The sequence below is a fragment of the Indicator indicator genome, chromosome 3 (genome assembly GCF_027791375.1).
Source record: "Indicator indicator isolate 239-I01 chromosome 3, UM_Iind_1.1, whole genome shotgun sequence".
Lineage (NCBI taxonomy): Eukaryota > Metazoa > Chordata > Aves > Piciformes > Indicatoridae > Indicator > Indicator indicator.
Genome location: NC_072012.1, coordinates 18,203,547 through 18,229,711, shown reverse-complemented (window position 1 = coordinate 18,229,711; position 26,165 = coordinate 18,203,547). Strand labels below are relative to the sequence as shown.

Below are 26,165 nucleotides of genomic sequence, written 5' to 3'. Positions count from 1 at the left end.
ACAGCTGGGGAGTACAGCAAACCTGGGCAAATTTCCAGAGATGCAGAGCACTAAATGGTCAAAGCAGTCAGAATCTGTGTGTCTACGACATATGTTGATGTAACTGGAAGATAAAGGGTGTCTGCAGGAAGACCCACTTTGATTTCTGATGGTGTCCATTAATGAAGGTAAAGGCCACAGAGGAGGCAGGAAGAAGGACAACAGTGAGAGCCTGTTCAATGCCAGGGAGCCTTGACTTGCACAGAGCGGTGACAAGGTAATCAGCAGGAGGTTGCAATTAAAGCAGTACCAGGGGTGTGGCAGTGAACAGTGCTGCTAATTCCTTAAGTCATAACAGGCAGTTAACAGAGCAAGAATCAGTGAGTCAAGACCAGGTTGCAAAGCCTGCCATGTCTGGAGCTAAATTCACTGATGTTTCCTTATTAAAGCAAACAAAACTCTCAGGTTCATTTTACAACTGGCTGACAAGGAGACTCTAAAATACTCCATCCTGTCAGCAAATATTAGGCCAGCAACCTACAGGTGCTATGGATTTTGACTACTTGCCATCCTATTCAGATCTAAGAGAGATGGAAAAGGGAAGAAAGTAGAAAAAAACCAGACCTGAACACACATCCACTTCTCTATGGACTCTGTGGACTCCATATTCAAGTAAATAGGAGTTTCTTCTCCAAATCCCAACAAAATCCCCACTTGACTGCTGGGACAAAGGGCAGGAGAGCTCCAAAGCCAGGCAGCTCCACCAGCAGGTACCTCTATGAGAGATCCATTGGATCTAAATTCTCTGGGTGAAATAATCTTCTGAGAGTCCAGGTGTTTTGAGGCATCCCATTGAGGCAAGCACATTATTAGCAGCTACTCTGCTTAGCTATGTGTATGCCGTTGTTTCAAGAGATTGCAGGCTCTTGTTTGATGTTAAAACTGAGGGACATGATACACATCAACCTATTCAGCCCAATATTCCTCCCTGAAATAGGTACAGTCATCTCCAATGCTCCTGTGCCATGGTAGCACCTGAATTACGCCTGGGCACTGCTGGGACAGAGCAAGTTGTCGCAAGCCAAAAGTATACCAGCAAAGATTGCTAACTAAAATCAACAGGGGACATTACTTCATTCTGTGCTCCAGCCCTATCTTTTTATGAGCATGAAGGTAGGACCAGTGGCCCAGTCACACTAAGCACGAGTGCAAGGCGCTTAGTATTTCACAATGACATATTCCTTAAGCAGACCTATGACAGATTTTTACAGACAGGTAAATGCTGGAGAGAAGGCAGCTATAGGACAAGCACAAAGCCTCAGAGAGATTCAATGTTTGATGCAAAATTGGGGAAGCAATTTTGAAAGACATTCCTAGAAACCCTGCCTTGCTGACAAAACAGTAAGCTCAATGAGCTTAAAAATAGTGTTATGCCTTCTACTTACTTTTCCTTCCTTATCACACGGGGTATGGATCTGGAAAAAGTCTCTGTTTGTGCATGGAGGACGGTCTATACATGCACTGGATCCCTCATCTAAAAAGAAAGGGTGAAGAACAAGACAGTAAAGTAGCAAAATGGTCCCTGGAAACAATCTTAACAAGATGAAAATCTGGAGATTAAAGTCAGCAGAAAAATGCAAAACAAAAATGAAAAATCAAACATTTAATGGAGTGTAAATGAGCCTTTCCCTGAACTGAAGTATGGGAACAGGGAAAATACCAGCTATGCTTGTACTGCTACACTGAAATTTATTGACTCAGTACAATCAGGGAGTCACCCAAACCCTTACCCCACCCCTTCACCTTCACCTTGGGTAGTTTGCCAAGCATAGGAATCTGTTCTCACTTGATAAGGAACAAAAATAATCTAATCCATTAGAAACTTCGTTACAAACACTGGCCCCGTTTTTCCTCTACCCAGATATTTTTGTGAAATTTCCATTCAGTGAACACAGGCACAAGTCTCCAGGCATTTGCAGTAATCAGTGATAGCAGGTGCTGTGTTTGGTGATTAATTCTTCAAAAGTTTTCTTATCAAATGACTACAAGGAAGAACACTGAAGTTTTGACTATGAAGAATGGATTGTGCCAATTATTTGATGATCACAGCTAATGACAGATAGGAATGCAGGCTTTGGGGACTAGAGTTTGCAACTCTATCATCACATTTTCCAATGACACAGGAGGCAGGGACAGCTCAGGTGAGGATTTGGAAAAGAAATCCCTCCAAACACGATAAATCTGAAGGCAGTGATGAAGCCAATTCATTGCCAGCCGATAACACAAATTACCACGAGAGGGCACAGCACGACTGTTATTATCCTTCAGAAGAACTGTTCCCTTCAAGGTCATAACCATCTCCATCCCTTCATGTTAGCACAGATGACTGTGCCCAAGATCAGCTGTGGCCCATTATGTATACATGTACCCTCTGCAGCTATTGATAAATCCTGCATTTATTTCTCTTTTTGATATCAACCAAAGGCTAAACCTCCTTGTTGGATAAAACCATTCTCACATCTGCCCACAGAAATATCTTATGACCTTACACAGTCAGACCCTCCTAGTTTTTCTTAAACCATTTTATTTCAGTACCTGCATAATACATTTCTTCTTTACACTTGGTGCACTCCTTTGCTCCTTTCTCAGAATAAGTATTTCTGGGACACACCTGGCAGCCAGATGAACCTGGTTTGTCACTGAAGGTACCAGGCTTACATGCGAAGCATTCAGATGTATATGCAACTCCTGTAAGGTAAATTGCAGGTAAAGTACTGGAATACAGGGAGTTATGCTCTATAACTACTGACTACCTGCTTCTGGGGGAAAGCAAGCCAGGTGCATAACTCTACTTAAAATTCACAAACTCTCACCACTCACTTCAGACACTTTTGGCTGTGCTGACTTATAATTTAGGTCACAGAATCACAGAATTATCAGGGTTGGAAGGGACCTCCAGGATCATCTAGTTCCAACCCCCCTGCCATGGGCAGGGACACCTCACTCTAGATCAGGTTGCCCAGAGATACATCCAGCCTGGCCTTAAACACCTCCAGGGATGGGGCTTCCACCACCTCTTTGTCTCACCACCCTCATGCTGAAGAACTTCCTAACATCCAACCTGAATCTACCCATTTCTAGTTTTGCTCCATTCCCCCCAGTCCTGTCACTCCCTGGCACCCTAAAAAGTCCCTCCCCAGCTTTCTTGTAGTGCCCTTCAGATACTGCAAGGCCACAAGAAGGTCTCCTTGGAGCCTTCTCTTCTCCAGACTGAACAACCCCAACTCTCTCATCCTGTCCTTATGGGAGAGGTGCTCCAGCCCTCTGATCATCCTCATGGCCCTTCTCTGGACACATTCCAGCACATCCATATCCTTCTTGTAATAGGGGCTCCAGAATTAGACGCAGTACTCCAGGTGGGGTCTCACAAGGGTGGTGCTGAGTGGGAGAATCACCTCCCTTGACCTGCTGGCCACAATTCTCTTGATGCAACCCAGGACATGGTTGGCTTTCTGGGCTTCAAGTGAACACTGGTGGCTCATGTTGAGCTTCTTATCCACCAGAACCCCCAAGCCATTTTCTTCAGGGCTTCTCTGAAGCCAGTCACTGCCCAGCCTATATCGGTACCCCTGCACTTGGTCTTGTTGAACCTCATGAGGTTGCCTTGGGCCCAGCTCTGCAGCCTGTCCAGGTCCCTCTGGATGGCATCCCTTCCCTCTAGCAAGTTTGCTGCACCACACAGATTGGTGTTGAAAGCAAACTTGCTGAGGATGCACTCAATGCCACTGTCCATGTTGCTGACAAAGATGTTAAACAATACTGGTCCCAAGACTGATCCCTGAAGGACTCCACTTGTCACTGACCTCCACTTGGAAATGGGCGCCTTGACAGCTACTCTTTGGGTGCAGCCATCAAGCCAGTTCTTTACCCACTGAGTGGTCCATCCATCAAACCCAGACTTTACTAGCTTGGAGACCAGGATGTGGTGCGGGACAGTGTCAAAGGCTTTGCTCAGGTCCAGGTAAATGATATCAGTTGCTAGGCCTTCATCTATTGATGTTGTGACCTTGTCATAGAAGGCCACCAGGGTTGCCAGGCAAGATTTGCCCTTAGTGAAGCTTCATGACTCCAGGAGAATCTGCTCCATGATCTTACCGGGTACAGAGGTGAGACTGACTGGTCTATAGTTCCCTGGGTTATTCATCTTTCCTTTTTTGAAAATGGGATTATATTTCCCCTTTTCCAGTCAGTGAGGACTTCCCCAGACTGCCGTGACTTTTGGAATATAATAGAGAGTGGTTTAGTGACCTCGTCTGCCAATTCCCTCAGCACCCATGGGTGTATCCCATGGGGTCCAACGGACTTGAACACTCTCAAATTCTTCAGATGGTCATGAACCTGATCTTCACTCACAATGGGCAGTTCCTTCTTCCAGCCAGTGCCATTATCTTCTGTGATTTCAGGATTGTGGTTGGAGCCCTTGCCAGTGAAGACTGAGGTAAAGAAGTTGTTGAGAACCTCAGCCTTCTCCATATCACTTGTCACCAGTTCTCTGATTTCCTATCTGAGGAGGCTTACACCTTCCTTAGTCTTCCTTTTGCCATTAATGTACCTGTAGAAATTTTAGCTATTCCCCTTGATCTTGCTGGCTGGATTTAATTCTAACTAAGCTTTAGCTTTTCTAACCAGGTCTCTTGCTGCTTGGAGAGCTTTCTTGTATGCTCCCCATTCTAGCTGTCCTTTAAACTTTGCTCCTCAGTGCAAGTCTGACCCATGTAAGGAACTTATATGTAACTCCAAGTTTGATTATACTTAGAACAGGACCAAAAGAGCAATCCCAGATTAATTAAATTATTTAAATAGTCATGTATCTGTCACTGTTATGATTCATAGAATACCAGGTTGGAAGGGACCTCAAAAGTCCAACCTTTCAGGGTAAGAATATAATTTAAATGAGATGGCTTAGCAATCTGTCAAGCTGGGCCTTGGAACTGTCTAATGTAGGCAAATGATGTATATACCCATTTATCACTGTTGAATGGCTTACCCATAAGTATGGTCTCTCTACTCTACATAAAAGAAAATCTGTTTATTCCTTTTAGTCTCTATTTGCTAAGCCAGTCTTCTCCAGTAGATGGCATCATTTACCAGCTACATTAATTTTTCAGCCTTTTTCTGAACAGTGTGAAGTTTTGCTGTCTGTTTGTGCACTTCAGAGAAGGAAACAGTGAACAAGAGGGCTAAAAAATGCCACTTCAGTACTGTAGGAACACCAATAGAAATGGCACTTGCCAAACACTGAGATGAAAAAGTGAGATAAGACCTAAAAAGCAAATATCACTTACCCTCAATAGTGATGTTTTTCACCAGAACTGGTTTTACTGCTTTGGACCCCATGAGAATCCCTGTTGTTCTCCAGTATAATATATTGCTGCCTGATTTCAGAGTTACCTGCAACAACACACATATGTCAGCTAGCAGACAGCCCCTCACTATGAAATTGTTTTCTTTCTTATTTCTATTACTCTCTTTTCTTACATCCTAGCATCAATCCTGCTTTTTCCCAAGCTACTTAATGAGTCAAGAAGTAATGGGGAGACAGCTAGGTAGATGCTGTAGAGACATCTCTGAGAAGTGCCAAAGCATGCTTCATAAAAAGGCTTCTCAACATCCTAGTTTTATAGAAAAACACCAAGAGCTCTTTCTGACCTTGTTGTAGGCAGAACTGGAAAAAACTGTTCCTGCCTTTATCCATCTACCCATGGCACTCAGGAGCTTCTATCTCTAGATCTGTGTTCAGATATAGTCAAGCAGCTTATTTTTTAAAGCCTTGCAATACACTTCTAGAAAGAAACCCAGCATGACCAACAGTTTAAAAAAACAGGCTCATAAGTCAATTCTGTTTAGAGGCTTTAAAAAAATCAGACTCTGCCTGCTTCTAACACTACAGACAGATGATCAGTGAGCCAGGCACAAACATGAATGACCCCAGCAGCAGCATCATCCCTCCTGCTCATTTCTGACCTTGAACAGGAGATGAGATGCACAAAACAACCCAGTTTCCAATTTCTTGACCTACTTGTCTTCATGGTATGGTTCAGCAAGTAGCTACACAACCTCTGTGCCAGCACAGCAAGGATAGTTGGGATCCACAGCTGGGATAAGGGACAGGAGGAAGGCAGAATCACTTCTTGGGGTAGCAGTGTTGGTGCCTGCTGCCTTCAACTCACCTGTGTAACACTATCACTCTACTCACTAAACACAGCAAGTTTACCAAGACCATGCCTGGCCTGCAAAGCTGGACCATGCCTGCTAGCCCAGTATAAGATATCTACTGCCAACACAGTGATATTGACCTGAAGGTGCTATATTTTCATACATAAAGAGGGATAAACTCTACCAGCGTAAGTCTCCGGGATAATGAGATTTACACACCTAGCAGGGCAACAAATTTTTTTCTTCACCCAGGAAAAAGAGTCAAAAAATTAAAGTGAAAATAGAGCATGTTGTATCTCCTGCTCCCCAAACAGCTGTCAGACAGGGCAGTAGAGGGAAGCTGGTTTACCACAGGTAAGAACAGAACTGGGACTATACTGAACCAAACATCATATTGCATGATGTGAAGATACACAACATCAGCCCTGGTGCAGCAGGACCAGCATGCTGAAACAACTGCAAAACTGAGCTTATAGATGCCACCATGGCAGGATTTGGAGTGCCAGCAAAAGCCTTGAGAAGAAACAGAATGGTCATCTCACCTAACTTGTGTGTCTGTATTTCAACTAGGCATCCAAGTAACCTTCATAGTCAGTAAAGACATTTGTACATTCCAGATGATGACCTCAGCTTGTACCCATCTTCCATGCAGACATTTTCTACCTCTCTCAGCTCCCCCAGGTGGATGCCCTGGCCTTGGACCTACATCAGTCTGTGTTACTCACCCCTCCTCACCCAGCTCTCCTGCCTTCCAATGTGACTGACTCACACGGAGCTTGCACCTAAGCTAACAGGCACTGTCAACCATAGCTGGCTTGTAAATATGAATTCTCCTCCAGGAGAATAAGCAGTCCATGGAAAACAGAGAGAGTGCTGCTGTCTATGCCCATAAAAAGCCCCTTTTTTCTGGCATAATGTTGCCTATGATGGGTCTTTGTCTCTGGGAATTAGGGTATGATGATACAGTGGAAGCCAGGCATGACCGTGAGCTAATGAGTTGGTCTACACGTGGTCTGAGCACTGAGCAAACTCAGCTGGGTCACAAGCCAGCCAAAGGGCTGCTTATCCCAACACAGACACACTCGTATCAATGCTGTATCAGCTACCCTGGTATTGCCAGTTTGTTTATCAACTGGGTGGGTGACTATGGAGCAGAAGGTGGGTTGTAGTCCAGCTCTTCAGCACACGCCCGAGAATAAAACACCTGTCCTGCCTGCCTCCACATACACACACGGCTCCCACCTGTCTGCTGACCAGCAGGGAACAATCTTGTGTTCTCATGAACAAACAACTGTTGTAGAAGATTTCGTTTGCAGTCATGCAGAATGATGGTGGCATGAGGATTTGCTTGAACTTCATAAAGCACTTGATTTAAAGCCCAGAAAAATCAATACAAAGCCTTGGCATCTCTATCATTTGCTTTGGGATCAGCCCTTTAGAGTTCTCTGTGCTCTCAGTACTAGGAAAGCTGTCCTTCTTCAAACGTACTCACAGGATCTGGCACTTGTTGGCTGTCTGCTGATAGGAAATCACTGACATTTATAAATGGGAAAAAAGCTTCATGAAAGCATTTTTTGCACACTTACAGAATGAGAGCCCCATTCTCCATTGTCTGTTAGCTTCACCCACTTGTCTGCCGTGGACTCCATCTCTTTGCACTGGTCATTTTGTATCTGTTAATAAAAACACAAGATCAGTGACCACAATCAGATGTATCTCTCTGCCAGTATAATCATTGCTGGCTGGGAAAAACATTCCATTTTATTCCTTTTGCCTGGATAGTTAGAACAGCTGCCTTACTTCTGACAAAATAAAACCACCAACTTTCAAAACCTGCTAGCAACTTCTTTCCTTTTCTGATGCAGATGGGGAACAAAAAGAGCAGGAGGAGATCTCAGCCTTGTCCTCTTGGTATCTGATCAGGCTTGGATTCTGAGCATCTTGTCTTGGCTGCCTGCTCCTTCTCCTGAAGCCACCAAGACCCAATTCTCTAAAATCCATGGGCTTCTATGTGAGAAGGGCATTAAGAATGGATGTGCCAAAGCTAGAAGACAAATTGCTTTCTCTACAGCCAATATCTGCAGTCTTTGGTTCCCTGCCACTTGACCACACTAGGGGTGAGAGTAACATTATCAAGGGAAAGGCAACATGCCATGGAGAGTTCGTCCTGACAGATGTGTGATGTTGATTCTACTTGACCCAAATCTGGCACAGCTCATTAAGCCACTGCCACTGAAATGCCACTGTGCAGAGCTGAAGTGCAATTATTAAATATATTTAAGCACAAAGACATGTTTAAAATAAAAAATGGACTTTTAGAAAAGTGTTGAACATGGTTTCCTTGAAATACTGAGGCTGACTAGGAAATATTCACATGGGCATTTCTACAAAGGACTGCACCACTCACTGCTTCTTGAAGAGGGGATGATAAATTTAAGGAGGAAAATGAGTGGGATATTGACAAAAGTAATAATCAAAAAGCTATTTGCAAAGCCAGCGTTCAAAGAAACGACGTAATTTTTCTAGCATGATCAGTCAGACAAGCAACAGGAGGTAGGATTCATAAGCCTGGTACATTCATCTGAGAGCAGAAAACCTGTTCCCTGCTTTCTCCCAGTGAAGAAGGCAGGAGAGTCTAATATAAAGCTGAAATAACTAAATAATATCATCTGCACTGTCTGTTATTAAAGTGCAATAACAATCTATTGAACAGATGTAGCAGCAAGAGGTTGTTTTTGTCCTCCTTTCCCATCTCTGCTGAGGAGAAGGATATATTGCCTTGTTCTCCAAGCTTCAAGAAACATTAACCAACACCAGCTAAGGCATCTCATTCCTGTGAGATACTATGAGCTATGTTTTCTTGGAGGAAAATCACAGCTCACTGGACAGTGAGGCAGTAACAGGGGAGACAGAAAATTTCCCGTCATCTCCTCTTCTGAGCTGCCCTCCCATTATGTTATTTTCTGTCCAAATGGCAGGTACAACATGCCAAGAAAAGCACTGCAGGTGTTGGTGGAATCTTCTAAAGCATCTCAGGGGCATCTACACCCTAAACTTCCAGCTTCCTGGATCCCAACCAATCCGTCTTTGTGGGCAGAGCATGGTTGCCTTTCACATTCTGATCACTGCTGCTCAGATTGTTTTAGTAATATAGGTACAGCATGGTCCAAGTCCAGCCAGGCTGCTCCTGTTTCTGGTCCCCAGACCTCCATTTCACAGTGTAGATGTGTCCTCAGATTCTAATTCCTACTGAATTTTTACTCCTAAATCTCTTTGGAGAATTGCTGTTCCTGGCTTTATCTTTCGGGGGGGGGGGGGGGGGGTGTAGTTTGGGTGGTTTTTTGTTTGGTTTGGGTTTGGGTTTTGTTTGTTTGTTTTCTTAAGGATCAGCCTTTTGTCTCTTCTCCGGCTTTTCTTTTCATCTTAGTTGTTATGACCCAAATTGACCTAAAACTAAAGCTAAGATTTCTATATACAAATGCCTTGGAACACTTCAAGTTCTGGATGTCTACCTTGGAACAAGTCTTTCTAAACATCACATACCTTCAAAGCTATTTCAAGTCAAGCATCCCCAAACTGAAGCTTCTACCACCAACAGTTGTCTCATAAAAGGCTGGACTAACAGGAACAATCATGATACCTAATGGAAAAATCCTAGTGCATGGTAGATGGGATCAATTTAGTCTAAGTTCTGAAGCTTAAATAAATGCCAAAAGGCAGCATAAGTAACTGAAAGAGCAGATTATAATATTTTTATCTTGTTCAATAATAAGCTATGGAGATATGGGGAATGTAAAGGGAGAGAAAGGCTGTTTCTGATGGTCTTCGTATGGATTGAAATGTTACAATTTAAGGTTGGATTCACCATATAAAAGGCCTTACAAAAAATTCAAAGAAGATGTTGTTGTCAATATACTGATATTCAAAGAAGACAGAACCAGATTTCTTCAGGTGCACAGCGTAGATGAGAGAAACTGTACAATCATCCCTGTTCGACTCGATGTAATTCCCTCGAGGTGTCCATGAAGAGCTGATGAAAATAAACAAAACAAGCCTCAGTTAGGAGACTTTACTTACACTACTATACAAAAACATGTTGCTTAAAAAAGAACCCAGAATCCCACCATAGATAACTGCAGTTAATTTATAAATTTATTACTAGGTTCCCATTTATTTTTCATGTAAATATAATGCTTTTAACTAAAACTGCACAGAAAGAGATACTGGACTAGAAAATTAGGACCTAACCTACCCAGGAAAGGTTCATTATCCATAGGTCAAACATACTTTCAATTACTCAGAAACAGCCTTCTGCAACCACCATGGATCTCTGAATAGGCTGTGAAAGTGCTAGACACAGTTACTAGACCTGGAGAATTCCAGTTACAAATAAGAGCAGCCTCAGGCTGGTCTTAGGCTCGCTAGCTGGTAATGAGCCTGAGGATGACAACAGCAAAAAGATGGTTACAAATTTCACTTCCCAGCTGCTCTTGTTTGCCATTAGTTGGGCTGATTACCTTCTGAAGATCTTAGATAAGTCATTAAGCTGGCTTTGTGCTGCTGAACTGTCTCAGGTTTACCCATGGTTGTGTAAACCAGGTGCAAACACAACTTCTTACTTGTTGCAGCTGTCAGCTTTATTCTCAGATGAGCCAACTGCTGTGTCCATGAAAGTTGCCACATTGGAAAATCCTGCTGGAAGCTCGTCCCATTCGTCAAACTTGATCCCACTCCCAAGTGAATAGGTTCCCTCCGCGCATTTGCTGCACACCTGGTTCTTCATCTCCAGGTACTCACCAGAAGCACAGGAGAAAGCTGGGGAGGCAATAATTTCCAACATGTGAATGTAGAAATTAATCTCCATTTATTTTCCATTAAATTATTTTGCTGCTTAATTAATTCAGAGTGAACCAAAAAGGAATGACCCAGTCCCATGAGCACAACAGTTGAACTACCAACATTGGTTGCAGAATTGAGGTGTTCACTAGTGCCTATTTCTTCACAATGCAGCAGCACTGAGACCATATTTCAGATGACAAGTCCTGATTTGTAGCTTGTCTCTGTTGGCAAAACAAGATTTAGAAATTAAATTTCTACCAACAGATTCTGCCCAAAAGCAATTTGTGAAAACCATGGACTCGTAATACAGTTCTCCCCACCGTTGCTCACCCACTTGTTGCACCTTGAACTCAATTAAAAGCAGAAGCACTCGAAAGCCAGAGCAGACTCATCTTACCCACCCATATGGTAGCTAAGAAGAATGCACAGCCACATGCTGACAGTAACACTACAAACCTCAGATGAGAGCTGCAGACCTAATCCAAGGCTCTCTTCACGCTGCCTACAAAGCTTTGAGTATCTTGCATGATAGACTGGGTGGTCTTGGAAAAGATCCCTAATAGTGCTGTGTCTTGTAAATGAGGATATTTGGCAGAGGTGATATTAGCATGCTGACAAAATATATGCTGGGTGCTAACACAACAAAGGCAATACTTAACCAGGAAGGACATAGTTGGATGGAGTGGGTCCAGAGGAGGTCCATGAAAATTATCAGGGGGCTGGAACACCTCTGCTACTAGGACAGGCTGAGGGAGCTGGGCTTGTTCAGCCTGCAGAAAAGACGGCTCTGGGAAGATCTAATAATGACCTTCCAGTACACGAAGAGGGCCTACAATAAGGCTGAAGAGGGACTTCCTTCCAAAGGACTTCCTTCTAAAGGACTGCAGTGATAGGATGAGTGACAATGGTTTGAAATTAGAGAAGAGGAGATTTAGATTGGATGTTAGGAGGAAGTTCTTCACCATGAGGGCAGCAGAACACTGGAACAGGTAGCCCGAGGAAGTAGGTGAGGTCCCATCCTTGGAGATATCTCAGGTCAGGCTTGACAAGGCTCTGAGCAACCTGATCTAGTGGAGGATGTCCCTGCCTACACTTGCAGGGGGGTTGGTCTAGATGACCTTCGGAGATCTCTTCCAACCTGAACCATTCTATGATTTTATGATTCTGATTTTATTTTTGAAAGGTGTAGAGAGAAGCCATCAGAAAGGGAAATAAAAAAGCAAGCTCTCTCATAATATCTTTGAATCCTTTAACAGATTCAACTGCTTTTTGGTTTTTTTTTTTAAGAAAGTTAAATAGTAAGAAATGGAGAGTGATGCTTAACCACACTTTCCAGATCTGTGAATTTCAAATAAGGAGTCAGTAACCACAAGCAATTTGCTGCCATAATGAAGACATAGAAGGCAGCAGAGCTTCCCGTTCCATTGCAGTGATGTGAGCAGAGATCATCGCTTTACCAAACTAATATCATTCAACTCCTTAGACCCTGATCTTCAGAGAAAAAAATAGGTGTAAAAGATCAGGCAGGCTGCCACACAAGACACTGCCAGACCTTCCAGGAGAGAGATGAGCCTTTCTCTTATTTTGATGGGAAATTACCTTCTTTTTTTAACTTATTTTGGTGGGGAATCACCTTCTTTCCCTTTTCTAAGAATTGTATTTCAAAGGCAGCAGTATTTCCCATCAAACACATACGGCAGCAAGTAAACTAGCTCTGAGCATGCCAGCTGCTTGCCACATTCAATTTGGGGCTGAGTGTGGCTAATAGCAACACAAACCACTTTCGACACTGGAACAGATGCATCATTTGGTCTCATTCCAGGCGGTTGGGAGCAGCTGGAGAGCTATGAGGAGGAAACAAGGAGTGTGGTGAGCATGGAGATGGTCTCCTCTCCTAGTGTTGCACAAGTTGCTCTTCCATCAAGAAGGGAGACCAAAAGCCAGGCCAAATACTCTTTAATCTTGGAGACAGGCAGGTTGTGGCCATGCCCAGAGGGACCCTGCAGAGCAGATGTCCCTCATGATAGACCAGGAGGCACTTGCAGAGGGACATGCACAGACAGATGATTCATCCCAGGACACTGATACTCTGCCTTGCTCGTGGCTCCTCCACCTCACTAAAACACAGATGAGAACAGATCCAGTGATGACCAGTAAGTGCTTGTCCATAGTCATAGCTGACATTATAGCAGCACTGCTGTGTTTGGGAGGGTGACACAAGCAAGATGCTGTCAAGGGCAAGGACAGTATCATCACATAGGAGGTGGTTCTGCAATATGAAATTTCAGGAATCTAAATTTTAGGTGTGTGCTCTTATTCATCCTCCACTAATTCCTTCTTCTTGCTTCAGACTTCAGAAGAAAAATTAATTTCTTGTCTTAGAGGTAGCCTTTGTGAACACTATCTGCCTCCAGCCCCAGAACCCATTTATCTCAGCATTTAATTTTCAGAGAAAGCATGTCTATTGAAAAACTCCTTACACATCTACTCTGTTTCAGAAAACAGAACTAAGGCAGCTAAACCACACAGACAATTCTGAAAAATCTATTGCAGAACAAACTACTGATCCTGTTTGGACATCACTATTCCCTTGATAACTGTAAACTTCATTACAGTGTTCAGATATCAACTTGGGTGCTACACACCAGTTTAAACACTGAGCAATGCATAATGTGAAGATTTTGTTTGATTTTCTTTCTTTCTGTGAAAAAAAAAAGTGAAGCACATTACAAGGTTTCATGACTTGCCCCATTGTTGGCATTTTTAAAACTGGAAGAACATTTTCAGGGGCAATGCTAATGGATACACTGATGCCTTCATTAGCCACAGTGGAGCTGATGAAATTATGGGTGATTTGCAGCTGTAGCTTTCTTAAAATAAATACAGAAGGAAAAAAATGTTGTGGCTTGTACAGGTGCCCATTTTGGTCACAAAAGATGCTGTAAAGAACTCTTAGACATATACTGCCACAGGCAGCCACACAGATTATTAGAAGCATGCAACCAGGTTCACTTCATAAAACATTAACAAGAGCTACAATACTAATAGCCATCCAAAGCATTGCATTTCTCAGTAAACAGAACTCATTTCATTCTTTAAAAGTATTACAAGTCACTTGATAAAGGTGACTAAATGAATGTAAGAGACTTAAAGTTTCTAATACAGTTAACAGAGTTTTGCATGTCATTCTGATAAAGAAGGTAGTACAATGCCAGTAAGGCACATCTTAAATGGATTAAAAGTGGCCTGAGTAACAGATCTCAGACAGGACTATTGGTGGGAAGCCATCACTGAGCAGGGGGAAGAGGAGCAGCTCTGCCTGCCCAGGACTGAGTCTGATGGCTGTCTACATTTTAATCCATGATCTACAGGCAAATAGGAAAGGAACATTATTCAAATTGGCAGGTGAGAGACTGTTGTCAAGACTGAGCTTACTTCAAGCCAGAGACTTTTAAGAGTCAAATATAAAGACAAGCCACTAAAGGCAAGGAGTGTTGGCCCTGCCTGCAGAAAGGCTGAAACATTCTGGGCAGCAGCAAGCCTGAGGGTGGTAGTGGACCCACCGTTCATGAAGAGCTTCCACTATCAAGACATGCAAAAAAGGTGCTACTGAGATCTGTGGATGTATTTAGAGGTGGAGGTAGTGCTGGATAGGATGAAATGTGTTTATTACAGGCAAGAAGATCATTCTAATACTGAATATGGTTGTAAATTGGCATTTTTTAAGAGGTCAGTGCAAAACAAAAGGACTTTAAATGCTTTTAAAATTAGGGGTAATGTCTTGCAGCAAGAGATCTGAATTGCTTAGTCTATTTAGTTTATCAAAAGACTGAGAGTCAACTCAATTAATATACAAGCATCTCCATGGGGAGAAAACACAGGATCCCGTTCAACTACTTAATCAAGCAGAGAATTGCATAAGAACTACCTTCAGGAATCTGAACCCAGACAAATTCAAGTTGGAAACAACGTACACATTTTTAACAGGAAGAGTGAGTAGTGATTACTGGAACAATCTGTCATGGCATGTGATGAATCCTTTGTCTCTCAAGTGCTTCATACCATAACTGGACACCAAATGCAAGAAAAGCTCACACAAATTATCAGCCTCATCATCAGCCTAACTGGATGCATTTTAACAGCCTACAAGGTCAGTCTACAGAATCTAATTAATCCCTCTCCTCTTAAACTGTGAGTCAAGAGTGATGGTACCTTGACCTCCCTCTGGGACACACCATGGATGGAAGCGGGACATCCTGAAGCAAGAGTCCTGCCCACCATGAACCATTTCCAAGGACTGCTTACAATAGATTACTTTGTGGATCTGATAGCACTTTACAATCGCTTTGCAGACATGGAAATGGCTCCTCCGACAGGAAAACAGATCATAAACAAGATTGCCTCATTTGCCCTTTGACTGTAAGGTTCCATGATCATGTTCTTCCTTTTAGTACAGCTGTGGCTCTCCCAGTAGTTTTAGTGGACTAAGCTCAATGTTGGTTGGCATATTTATCTTCTAGTAACTGCCCCTAACAATCTCATGTTGCTTAACTTTCTGATGCTGGGGGAGAGGACAGGCTTACCAGGAACACAGCTGGACTAACTGAGCTGATCTTCACATGTATACAAGTACTCAACTTCCTCTGAGGTCTGAAACCTTTCTCTGGAGTGTTTTCTCATGCTGATTATCTTCCAATATCTTGCCACACTCTGAGATGTATCGGAATATTTGCGGCTTCACCAGTTTAATCAAAGCTGCCTCAATATCCTGCATCTTCCAACATCAAACCTGTAATATACTCAATTGCTTTCCTCCTTTATGCAGCTCTGGCCACCTCAGTCTTCCACCTTCCCTCAGCTAGCTTCCCATCCCATGCCTCTTGGACCTGCTACTTCTACCTTCATCACCCTTGTCACCAGATATTTTTCTCCAGGTATTTCTTACTTATGATATCAAAAAAATACTTCAGCTCTACTCTTTATTCTATTGCCACTGAGCACGTGCTTGTTCATCTGTATCCCAAAGGGACACAGAAGGATATATATACAATATATAATACAATAATATTGTATTATATATTGTAATATAATACAATATTATAATTGTAATTATAATATTACAATTTATAAAAAGACACGGGTCTGGATTTTGCCACATTGTAACAACATTAGAAAGGGGTAGCAATGAAGCAATTCTATCAAAACCAGTGAAAATAACACAGGAAAAATATTCTCAAACCCTGGCTTTCCATCTCTCCCCACTTCATTCCTATGTTGTTCATCCAAATCTCCACTGTCTGGGATTCAGGTGAGATGCTGCCATCTCCTGCAGGCAGAGTCTGGACTGAATTATTTCAGGCTCCCATGGGCAGCAGTGAAATCTGTAGCTCAGAAAGGAAATACAAGGTTGGCAGCATCACACAGCTGTCCCTTTGAACAGCTGCTGGGTTCAGCAAACACATGCCATAAGCCTGGAGGGGAAGATGTGGCTAAGGACAAGTACATAGAAGCATCTGTTTAGTGATACCCAGGGACATCAGGGTCCACATAGCATGAAACCAGGGACCAACCAAAATATGGGATGAGGAGGATAAAAGAAAGCCAAAGGATATAGGCAAATCATCACTCTATTATTAATGTTTCCTATAATCTCAGCCAGCTTCAGAATGTCTTCCATGAATAATTTATATGAGGCTTCTCCAATAGACTGTGAATAATTGATGCTCGTTTTCTTCAGTCATTGTATCTCAATGTGTTACCAGGAACCAGACTGAATCTTAATTTAAGAAAAAAAGTTTGTCAAGGCTGTTTAGGCTTGAAATGTGATCACACTGAAAACTGATGTACCTTGGAGAAGAATCCATTCTGTGGAAGAGACCCTTCCTTTTCTTAAGAGTAAATATTTTTTCCTTTTCTCCAAGAAATTATAAAGTAGAGCAATGCATTTTCCAGAACACCTCTTTGATAGGAACAGAACCATTTTCCCCAGCTGGCCTGGCACATAGAATATATTTATTATCACTTTTATTAAATCATTTGAACACTAACAGCTGTGGGTTTGGAATGGGAATGCTCAATACATTGCTAAAAGTGCAGTGTAGAGTGGAGGAAGGCAGTCATCACCAAGAGGTTAGCAAGCACTTTAGCTGCCAGGTTACAATTCAAGTGACTCAGCCCTGGAGAGGACAGGAAACATACCTCAAGGTGAGTGAGTAGCTCTCCTGGCACCACTGGCTCCATAAGTCTTATTTTGGTTGGTGCAAATGGCTTCTTTGAGAAGGCCTCTGCACACACACACGCACACACGCACACATGGTTTTCCTCCCATCCCTCAACCAAGCCATAGCAAATCTCAAGGCCTTGTCAGCTGCTTTCCCATCAAAAGAGAAATCAGTGACTCAGAGTAAGCTGTTTAACTTATTTAATTATATCATATACACAAATAGGGTAAAGAAATCATCAGAAGACATTAAGGCCAACCTTCCTCTTGGAAGTCTCAATATACATATCAACATGCAGTTCCCAATAATTCTTCTTCAGGACCTAATCTCTGTGGGTTCAGTGCCAGCTCTTCTGCTTTTTTTAACTACTACCTAAAAGAATCTGTGCTTCCAAAAGCCAAACAATGAGACTTTTTCTGCAAAGGCCCTGTATTACTCATGCACAGAGCAAAATATTTGGAAAAACTAATTGTAAAACTAGGGTATATCTCAAGATAGCAATATACATGAAGAAAACATCCAGATGGAAATGCCATGGCAAAACATAGCCTGGAGTCTCAGTCCAGGTGAAAAAAGCTAATGCCATCAATAGGACTCATCTTCCTAACTTGAGTCAGGAAGATACAGTAACAGGGATGCTTTAAGAGAAATAGGAGTAAACACCTGCTTGAGTGCATTGCCAAATCACAGTCTTTTAGTAATGACTCTCAAACTGTGCTACACATACCACTGCTAGCTAAACAACTTTGCTACCTGACAGCCTTGCATTAATTCCTCAGCTTTATAATGTTCTCCAGCACAGCCTCCACTGCTGTGTGCTAGTCCCCTCCCCAGTGTGCTCTAGCAGGAAAGCCTTTTCTTTGCCTTTCAGGAAAAAAATAAAAACTTTCCTAGAGAAACAGAAGAGACTCAGGTAATTGAGTTGTTCAGTCCTGCAGCCCATGCACACAAAAGTGCCCCTACAAAGATCATGACTTTGAAAGCTAATTCTTGCACATCTTGCTGTTTATGTCAGAGGTATCTTCAGAGATTTATGTTTTCCCTGTCAGACATCCTTAATTGCTAGGTAATACATGACAGGCCAAGGGCTAAACATACAGCACATCAAGAAATTCTCAGATTCCCTGGATTTCATGACTACTAAGAATCTACTTCTTTGGTACTTAGGTTTGAAAGAGCAACCTTCCATATGTTGAGGAAGCTTCATGGGAGCCATATGATAACATAAATAAATGTGTCTGTTATAAATAGTACCATTCTCATTGCAGTATTGTTATGTACATTTACATCCAACTGTGCAATAACTAAAGAAACTACTAAAACTTATTAGCATTATTTTCAAGTCTTAACCAGTCAAATTTTGAAATTCTAAGTAAATCTCCAAAAGAAGCAATTCTTTAGAACAAAGACTACACAGAATTTGCCTGATTACAAATCTAGTTAGTAACAAACGGGCGTAAACTTTATGTCAGAAGGCTGTAACACAAGCATACAGGTTTTGACAGATGCATAACACTCATTTTTTATTATCCATCTACACAGATATGTATGTGCAAACACCATGTTATAAAACTTGCAGATACCCACTGACTTTGAGGGAGTTAGGATCAGACTCACTTCTTACTTATTTGCCATACTCAGTCTTACCAGAGACCAAGAGAACATCAAACTCAAAGCCTTCTATTTAAGTTTTCTGTTTCAAAAGCAGAATATTCAAACTCCTTCACATCACGTAAATTGCCTTAAATTGTTATAAAACCTACAAGTCTTAAAAAGGTCATTTGCCCTCTAAAGTGCATTTCAATTAGCAGAAAAATCCATAGCTCCTCCTGTGGCATCCCAGGAACAGATTACACAGGTTAGAATAAGCTCAACAAACACAGCTCAATAGCAATAAATCAGGACAAACTTTGCTCACAGGTCCCAGTGAAGTCCATTGTAATTAAGGACAATCTATTCTCTAAAGTCAGTGGAGCTTTTCACGTGTTCACCACTTGGCACATGGTGACACACCTCACCTGAAAACTGAAGCACATTTCTGATTCAAGGAAGTTGCTCCCGCCATAATGGCACCAAGTAAAGGTGAAGTTTGCCAAGACAGAGTTATTAATAACTGCACAGCACCATACTGAAGAAAGTTCTTTCACATCAAGTTCTTTCACATTAGCAATGTTTTTTGTGTCTCCTCTGCTAAGAAATCCTGCTGATTATAACTGGCATTTGAATCACAACCATAACAGTGACCCTACCAGCACTTTTTCCCCTCAAACATGGCAAATTAAACTCCTTTTGAAATTGTTCTATTATTGAGGTTACTGTTTCTTTGTTATGCTCATAGTTCCACTAAAATGAACAGGTAATTCTTGTTCAGGATGGCAAAAATAACTCACATTCTAAGGAATAAGAGAGTCTCCTTCTCTGGAGACATTCAAAACTCACCTGGATGTGTTCCTGTGTGATCTACTGTAGGTGATCCTGCTCTGGGAGAGGGGTTGGACTGGATGATCTTTCAAGGTCCCTGCCAACCCCTAATATTCTGTGATTCTATAATTAAGTTAGTCAAATTCTTTTGAAGAAAGAAAGGATCAAAACATGAACCAGTGAACCCTTTTTTTGGTCACCAACTCTGCTTACAGAGCATTATCAGTGCACCTGGGCACAGCAAGGACACACCGGGTATCTGGGTTGTAGGTGAGTGAAGTTAGATGAAGAGAGGAAGGGAAGGAAACGAGGACGGAAGGCAGGCAGGCTCCAAATTCAGACTTCTAATTTGAGTGCAAAACATGCAGCATATGGTCAGGCTGGCAGAAAAGCCTAACTGACTGTGGCCACCAAAACAGACTGCAGTGTTCTGTCAGCAGAAGCATGATGCCAAGCCCTTCTCTCGCTGCCAAGGCCCAAAAGGTCTCCATCATGCATTGCATACAGCCTCACATCAAAGCTATGGGTTTTCAGAGGCACCAGCTATAAGGAGGAGCAGGCAAGGGCTTAGAGCTGAAAGCAAACGGCTCCCATTGACTACCAAAAATATTTCCTGTGTAAAAAGCTGTCCTGATGGCAGTCATCCTTATCACCTCAGTTCCCTTCCTGTCTCATACAGACATAAGAGTGAGATCCGTGGTAATTAACAAGGAATTAAACCAAATTAGTTAAGCACATTCCCAACTGTCAAGATGTAATTGAGTGATTCAGAGTCTGGATTTTGATGAGGTATGCTCTTGGCCCAACACCTCCATCAGTGCAACACTCCTTGCCTCCATGTATGCACCCTACCTCCAAAATGGTACTGGGAGGATGCCTGGAGGGGACATTTTAAATGGGAAGCAGATGAGAGCTACACAGAGTAGCTTTAGGTGTAATCAATATTGTCTTTTCCTAGCCAAGATCTTGCATTTTTAATCGGTCTCTTTGCAGGATACCTTGCAATCGTGATGTTGCAGCACCAAAAATATGACACATCTCTAAACAAGCAGAAGCCTGAGAGAGGTGGTCAGTAGTCTGGCATGGCCATGCTTCACAGTGAAAGCATTAAAGTACCAATACTGTGCAGAATGCCAAATGCAGGCTGACACCCTGATGTGAGGTCTGAAAGTGGTGATGGCTGCAGACCCACAGGGCAAGGAGATCAGAAGAGAGGAGAGGGAAGTATAGAAAGGACTATTTGCCCCAGTGTGTTGCAAGCAAGATACTGTGCTGCAGAGCTGATCCTGCACCTTCCCTGCTGTATCTGGCACCACTGCAAAGCAGGACCTGCTACAGCATCACAAACATCTATCATGTGAGGTTCCTTCCTTCTTCCCACCTCCCACTTGGATGAAAGATATCTGGAGAGGAAGGTACCAGGAGGGGAAGGTGCATCATCATGCTGCTCTGTGCTCATGGTAAGATAAAGCCAAAAAATACCCTTCTTCTAATATCTAGGTCATAAAGCAGTGAAAATATACTTTCTACTCTGAATTCCATGACTGTTTATTTCTCAGAGGACCCTGTCTTCTCTGCAAGTACACTTTGCTGATTATGCTTTTGAAGACTCAAAAAAAGAGCCAAATCCCAACATGTTTTGGAAATTGCAGCCATTTCAGGGAATGCTGGCAGCTACACTCAGCAGGTCACAGTCAGCTGTGCTTTACAGGTCAGCATGCACTTCAAAATCCAGCAGAGCACAGAGAGACCAAACCTAACAGTAAACAGGTTCGTTCAAATGACAAGCAGTGAAACACAACATCCTGCAAATGACCACATCTCGAGTCACTCACTGAGCTCTGGTGCCACAGTTAGATTGCTCCAGATATGGGAAGCACCTGACCTTTTTAGCAATCTCAAGTGTCTTTTGACTCTACTGGAGACCACAGCCTAGACATATTTATAGAGATGACTGGGAAACTTGAATGTATTGTTACACAATTTTTCTAATTCCTGGTTCAAGCACAAATTAAAGAGAATGACTGCTGAGCATCTGGAATTGGGAGAGGTTGGCACAGTATTTTCAGGACCCAAAATTAGTGACAGCCTGCAAGTCACTTCTGTTTTCAGGGAGCAGTAAAGATCAGCAGTAGATATGCTCAAGTAGCAGGCATTTCTGAATAGATGAAAACATCTGCAAACAGTTCTTCAGGAAGTTTGAAGTGGTGGCAGATGTGTTCACAAAAAAACACAAAAAATTCTCAAACAAATTATTCCATATCCATTGTGTCCTAACTGCCACCAAGGATCACTGAGGGCTTCAACAACCTCAAGGAGACAAAAAAAGAGCCCTAAGATCTCATGCTGCTATGCAACCGTAATCCTTTTTTTTAAGAGTTTCTGCTCTTAAAAAGTTGGATCGGTTATGTCTCAGGACTAGCAAATACCAACCAAAATCTCTGAAGATAACAAAGATGGAAATCTTCCTGTCTAGGATAATTGTTCTGTGGTCCCCAGTTCCCCAGACACAAGGGCTGAAAGATGTACCTCAGGGAATCCAGGACTCTACCAAATGTCAAGATAAGCCCCAATGTCAGTATGTGCTGGCATAGGGTAGGATCTACAAGGTGTAGGAGAATCTGAATAAATTTGCAAAATGTCCACAAAGCCTCATCTCAAAGGATATGTCATAGTTAGGGTATTTCTTGATAAGCCTTGGCATAACATATCACTAGGCCTATGAGAAAAGGAAGGCATCTCAAGGAGATACTAATTACCTGGTGAGGTGTAATGTGGTGTAAACTGTATCCAGTTTGGGGTTGGCCAATTCAAGAAAGGCAAGAATCTACTGGAGAGGGTCCGACAAAGAGCTGTGAGAATGATTAGGGAGCTTGAACATCTCTCCTATAAAGACTGAGAAAACTGGGACTGTTTAGTCTTAAGAAGAGAAGAGAAGGCTGAGAGGGGATCTTATTAATGTCTATAAATATCTGAGGGGTGAGTGTCAAGAGGAAGGTGCCAGGCTCTTTTTAGTGTCACCCAGTAATAGGACAAGGAATAATGGATATAAGCTAGAACACAGGAAGTTCCACCTCAACATAAGGAGAAACTACTGTGAGGGTGATGGAGCACTGGGACAGGCTCCATTCTATGGAGCCATTCTATCATTCTATCATTCTATCATTCTATCTATATGCAATCCTTGGCCAAGCTGGTAGAACAAATCTCAATCTTTACACATGAGCTATAGCAGCCTCAAATACAGAAAGTTTCATTTTTCTCAGGCTGCAGAAAATTTTGCTTTTAGTATAAGGTATCCTTGGTCCATCTGCTGTGTTGTCTGACAGGAGAAGCCAGCAGCTCAGAGAACATGACAAGTCAGCAAGGAGATGTCTGTCTGTCAGCATTTTCAATACAACTCATCACCAACAAGGGGCCCACATGCACAAACTCTAAAGAGCTGGAGGGTACATCATATTCAAAAGCAGCCAGTGTTTCTCATACACTGAAGAATGGTCTATCATCAAAATTCTAAACTGGTTCAAATATTTTGCAGTAAAAGCCACCACATTAGCCAAGCTGGACAAGAAGGGTGTTTCCCTACACATCCCTGCAGTGACTGACTGCTGTTGACATTTTTACATTTTCAGCCTGAAAGAATGATTCTTCTTAAAGTAAAAGGTAAAAGACTAAGAGATGAGAAACCTAAAATTACTTTTGCCATCAGAACATAGCCAGACAGCTCCTGAAGCCAGATAATCTACTACAGATAACAAAAAAAAAAAAAAAAAAGAACACCACACCAACAAACCACCACATATCCAATTGTTTCTCAAACCAGCTCAATTGCCAGGGGACTTAACTGCAACACTACAAGGAGGAAAGGCATCTAAAGAAATGAGTTTTCCAGTGTATTAAGCAGAAGCCTGTATTTAAACGTATACTATCACAGCCAATTTACTGGGTAAACTTTTGTCCTTGTCTAGCAGGGGGGGAAGATCTGAAGAAGCCTGAGATTCATCTATTGTTATAAACCAGCTGCATTTCTGATGAAACTGATTTACAACCAGACAGGCACACAAATAAGAAGAGATGAAGAGGGAAGTGCCCCATTTGTCTATATCTGTAGCAGAAAGTCAAGGAGAATGTCATGTTGTATAATATTGTTGGACCTTAAATCATTTATCACAAGATTTAAGAACTAGTGTATATAAGGGGGGAAAAAAGAGTTCTACCTATGTACTTCAGAGTATACTGAAAGTGGTTGTACAGCAGAAGGGATAACACATTCTTCTCCCTTAGAGTGCAAGCAGCAAAAAGCAACAGGCTTGAAGTACAACATGTGATATTCAACCACAGGAAAAGTTGTAGCAGGATGAAAAAATAAAAAACAAAATAAATGGACAAATATATGGAGTGCTTGTGTGTTTTTCATCACTGAAGGTCCCTGAAAACAGCCCAGCTAAATATCAGCAATGAATGACAGTCCTTGCTGCTATTGCTACTTGGGCTGGGGGTGAATTATGGGATCACCTGAGGTGCTTCCTAGCTTTATATGTCTATACCTAAAATGTACATCCTCAGGATATACAGAGATCTCACATTTCAAACCTCAGCAACTAAACCCAAATACCAGGAATGACACAGGCAACTTCTCAAATGATGCTTGCAAGCAATCGGAAATCTTCCAGTGGTCAACACTGCTACAGAAAACATTTATGTGTGTCACAGTGGAACATATGTCATAAAGAAATGAACAATAAACCTTTATGGGAGGAAAGTCAGAAGTGAGTAAATCTCTCCTCTCCAACTGAAAGGATGATGCCATTGTTCATCCTGTTTGTCAGATACAATAATTTATATCCCCTGGTACAAAATGCTGAGAAAGTAAAGCGTGGGTAAGATCCTCTGTGAAGAGAATTGCTAGAGCAAGGAAGTGTGATGGGAAAAGGCACTCAGCCTGGGAAGCTACAAACCACTGAGGGAATAGTTCAAGTCTGTTAGCAGAGCAGTAGTTCAAAGGTGCAAAGAAGTGTTTTAACATTAAAAAAAAAAAAAGGCAAGATCAAGTGAGATGAGAACACAAAAAGCTGTTACAGATAAATACACAGATAATTAAAATGCAAAACCTTCATTCTGAAAATGACTCAGGGAAACAAGACATGTAGTATTCAGTTTATTAATTAACTAATTAATCACAGAAATACTCTGGTTGGAAAAGACCCAAGTCCAACCTATAATTCTACTCTACAAGGGTCACCCCTAAACCATATCCCCAAGCACCACATACAAACCACCTTTAAACGTATGCAGGGCTGGTGACTCAACCAGCTCCCCAGGCAGCACACTCCAATGCATGACCACTATTTCCAGGAGAACATTTGTCCTAATGTCCAGTGTAAACCTACCCAGTTGCAGCTTCAGACCATTCCATCTTGTTCTATCACTAATTACCTGTGAGAAGAGACCAGCACCAGCCTCTCTGCAACATCCTTCCAGGTAGTTGTAGAGAGTGATGAGGTCTCCCCTCAGCTTCCTCTTTTTCAAACTAAACAGCCACTCTTCCTAAGATTTATTCTCCAGGCCCTTCAACAGGTTCATTTTCCTCCTCTGCACTGGCTCCAGCACTTCCACATTTCTCTTGTATTGAGGTGCCCAAAACTGGACAGAGTACTTGAGGTGTGGCCTCACCAGTGCCAAGTACAAGGGGACAATCACCTCCCTACTCCTGCTGGACACAGCATTTCTAAGACAAGCCAGGATGCCATTGTAATGCAGGTAACAAGAATGTGGACACTATGCAAATATCATTTGGCCACTTCTGGTCACCATTTTAGTGAAAACAAATGAAAGCTGCAAAACTTAGAAGTATGGCAGCTCAAGACAAGCAACCACATCTCCAAGGGATGTCATACAAGATGTGCCTTCTCTGTGAAGTAGCATACAAGGGTACCTGTTGCAGATACTGAGCTCTACAACTATGCTGCCAAAACAATCCCTGCTCCTCAGCTCCAAGAGACAAGAAGAAGGATTAGAGAGGAGGGACTAACTCAGGGATACTCAGGACATCAGTGACAGAGCTAAGAAGCCATACAAACAGCTAGCAAGAATCTGTAAAATGAAAAGTGTCAACATACTGCATTCCTTCCCTTTCACCGGATCAGGTAGTCCAGAGCACTCCACCGAAGGATTTGGGACAGCCACCCTCCATCTGGAGCCACTGCTGTCGCACTCTGTGTACTCGAAGTGGTAATCTGTCTGCAAGCAATTACAAAGAGTTTCAGTTTCATCACAACATTTGCATATTAAGCTCATTAATCAAGACTGGTATTAGCAAACTCAGTTATAATTAAACCAGAAAGGAAGTAGCTGGCGTGGAACATACAGTGCACCACTCTCACTGCTTTGATCATCACCATGTATCATCACAGAGAAAGCACAAAGCACAATGGATGCTGTGCAGCACGTATGATAAGGCAGAGGGTGGGATTTGCAAATACACTTGAG

The 26,165-nt window shown here is 42.3% G+C and overlaps 1 protein-coding gene across 1 annotated transcript in view; it reads right to left on the bottom strand.

Moving 5' to 3' along the window:
* Positions 1 to 25,852, bottom strand: part of ELAPOR2 (endosome-lysosome associated apoptosis and autophagy regulator family member 2) — a 50,719-nt gene extending 24,867 nt beyond the window's left edge. The window contains exons 1-7 of the mRNA XM_054399565.1: positions 25,796 to 25,852; positions 10,815 to 11,010; positions 10,078 to 10,225; positions 7,782 to 7,868; positions 5,325 to 5,430; positions 2,575 to 2,727; positions 1,425 to 1,513 (exon numbers count right to left, since the gene is read on the bottom strand). Of these exons, the coding sequence (XP_054255540.1) occupies positions 1,425 to 1,513; positions 2,575 to 2,727; positions 5,325 to 5,430; positions 7,782 to 7,868; positions 10,078 to 10,225; positions 10,815 to 10,978 (747 nt within the window). The 5' untranslated portion in view covers positions 10,979 to 11,010; positions 25,796 to 25,852. The remainder of the gene's footprint in view (positions 1 to 1,424; positions 1,514 to 2,574; positions 2,728 to 5,324; positions 5,431 to 7,781; positions 7,869 to 10,077; positions 10,226 to 10,814; positions 11,011 to 25,795) is intronic.
* Between the last annotated feature and the right edge of the window lie 313 nt (positions 25,853 to 26,165).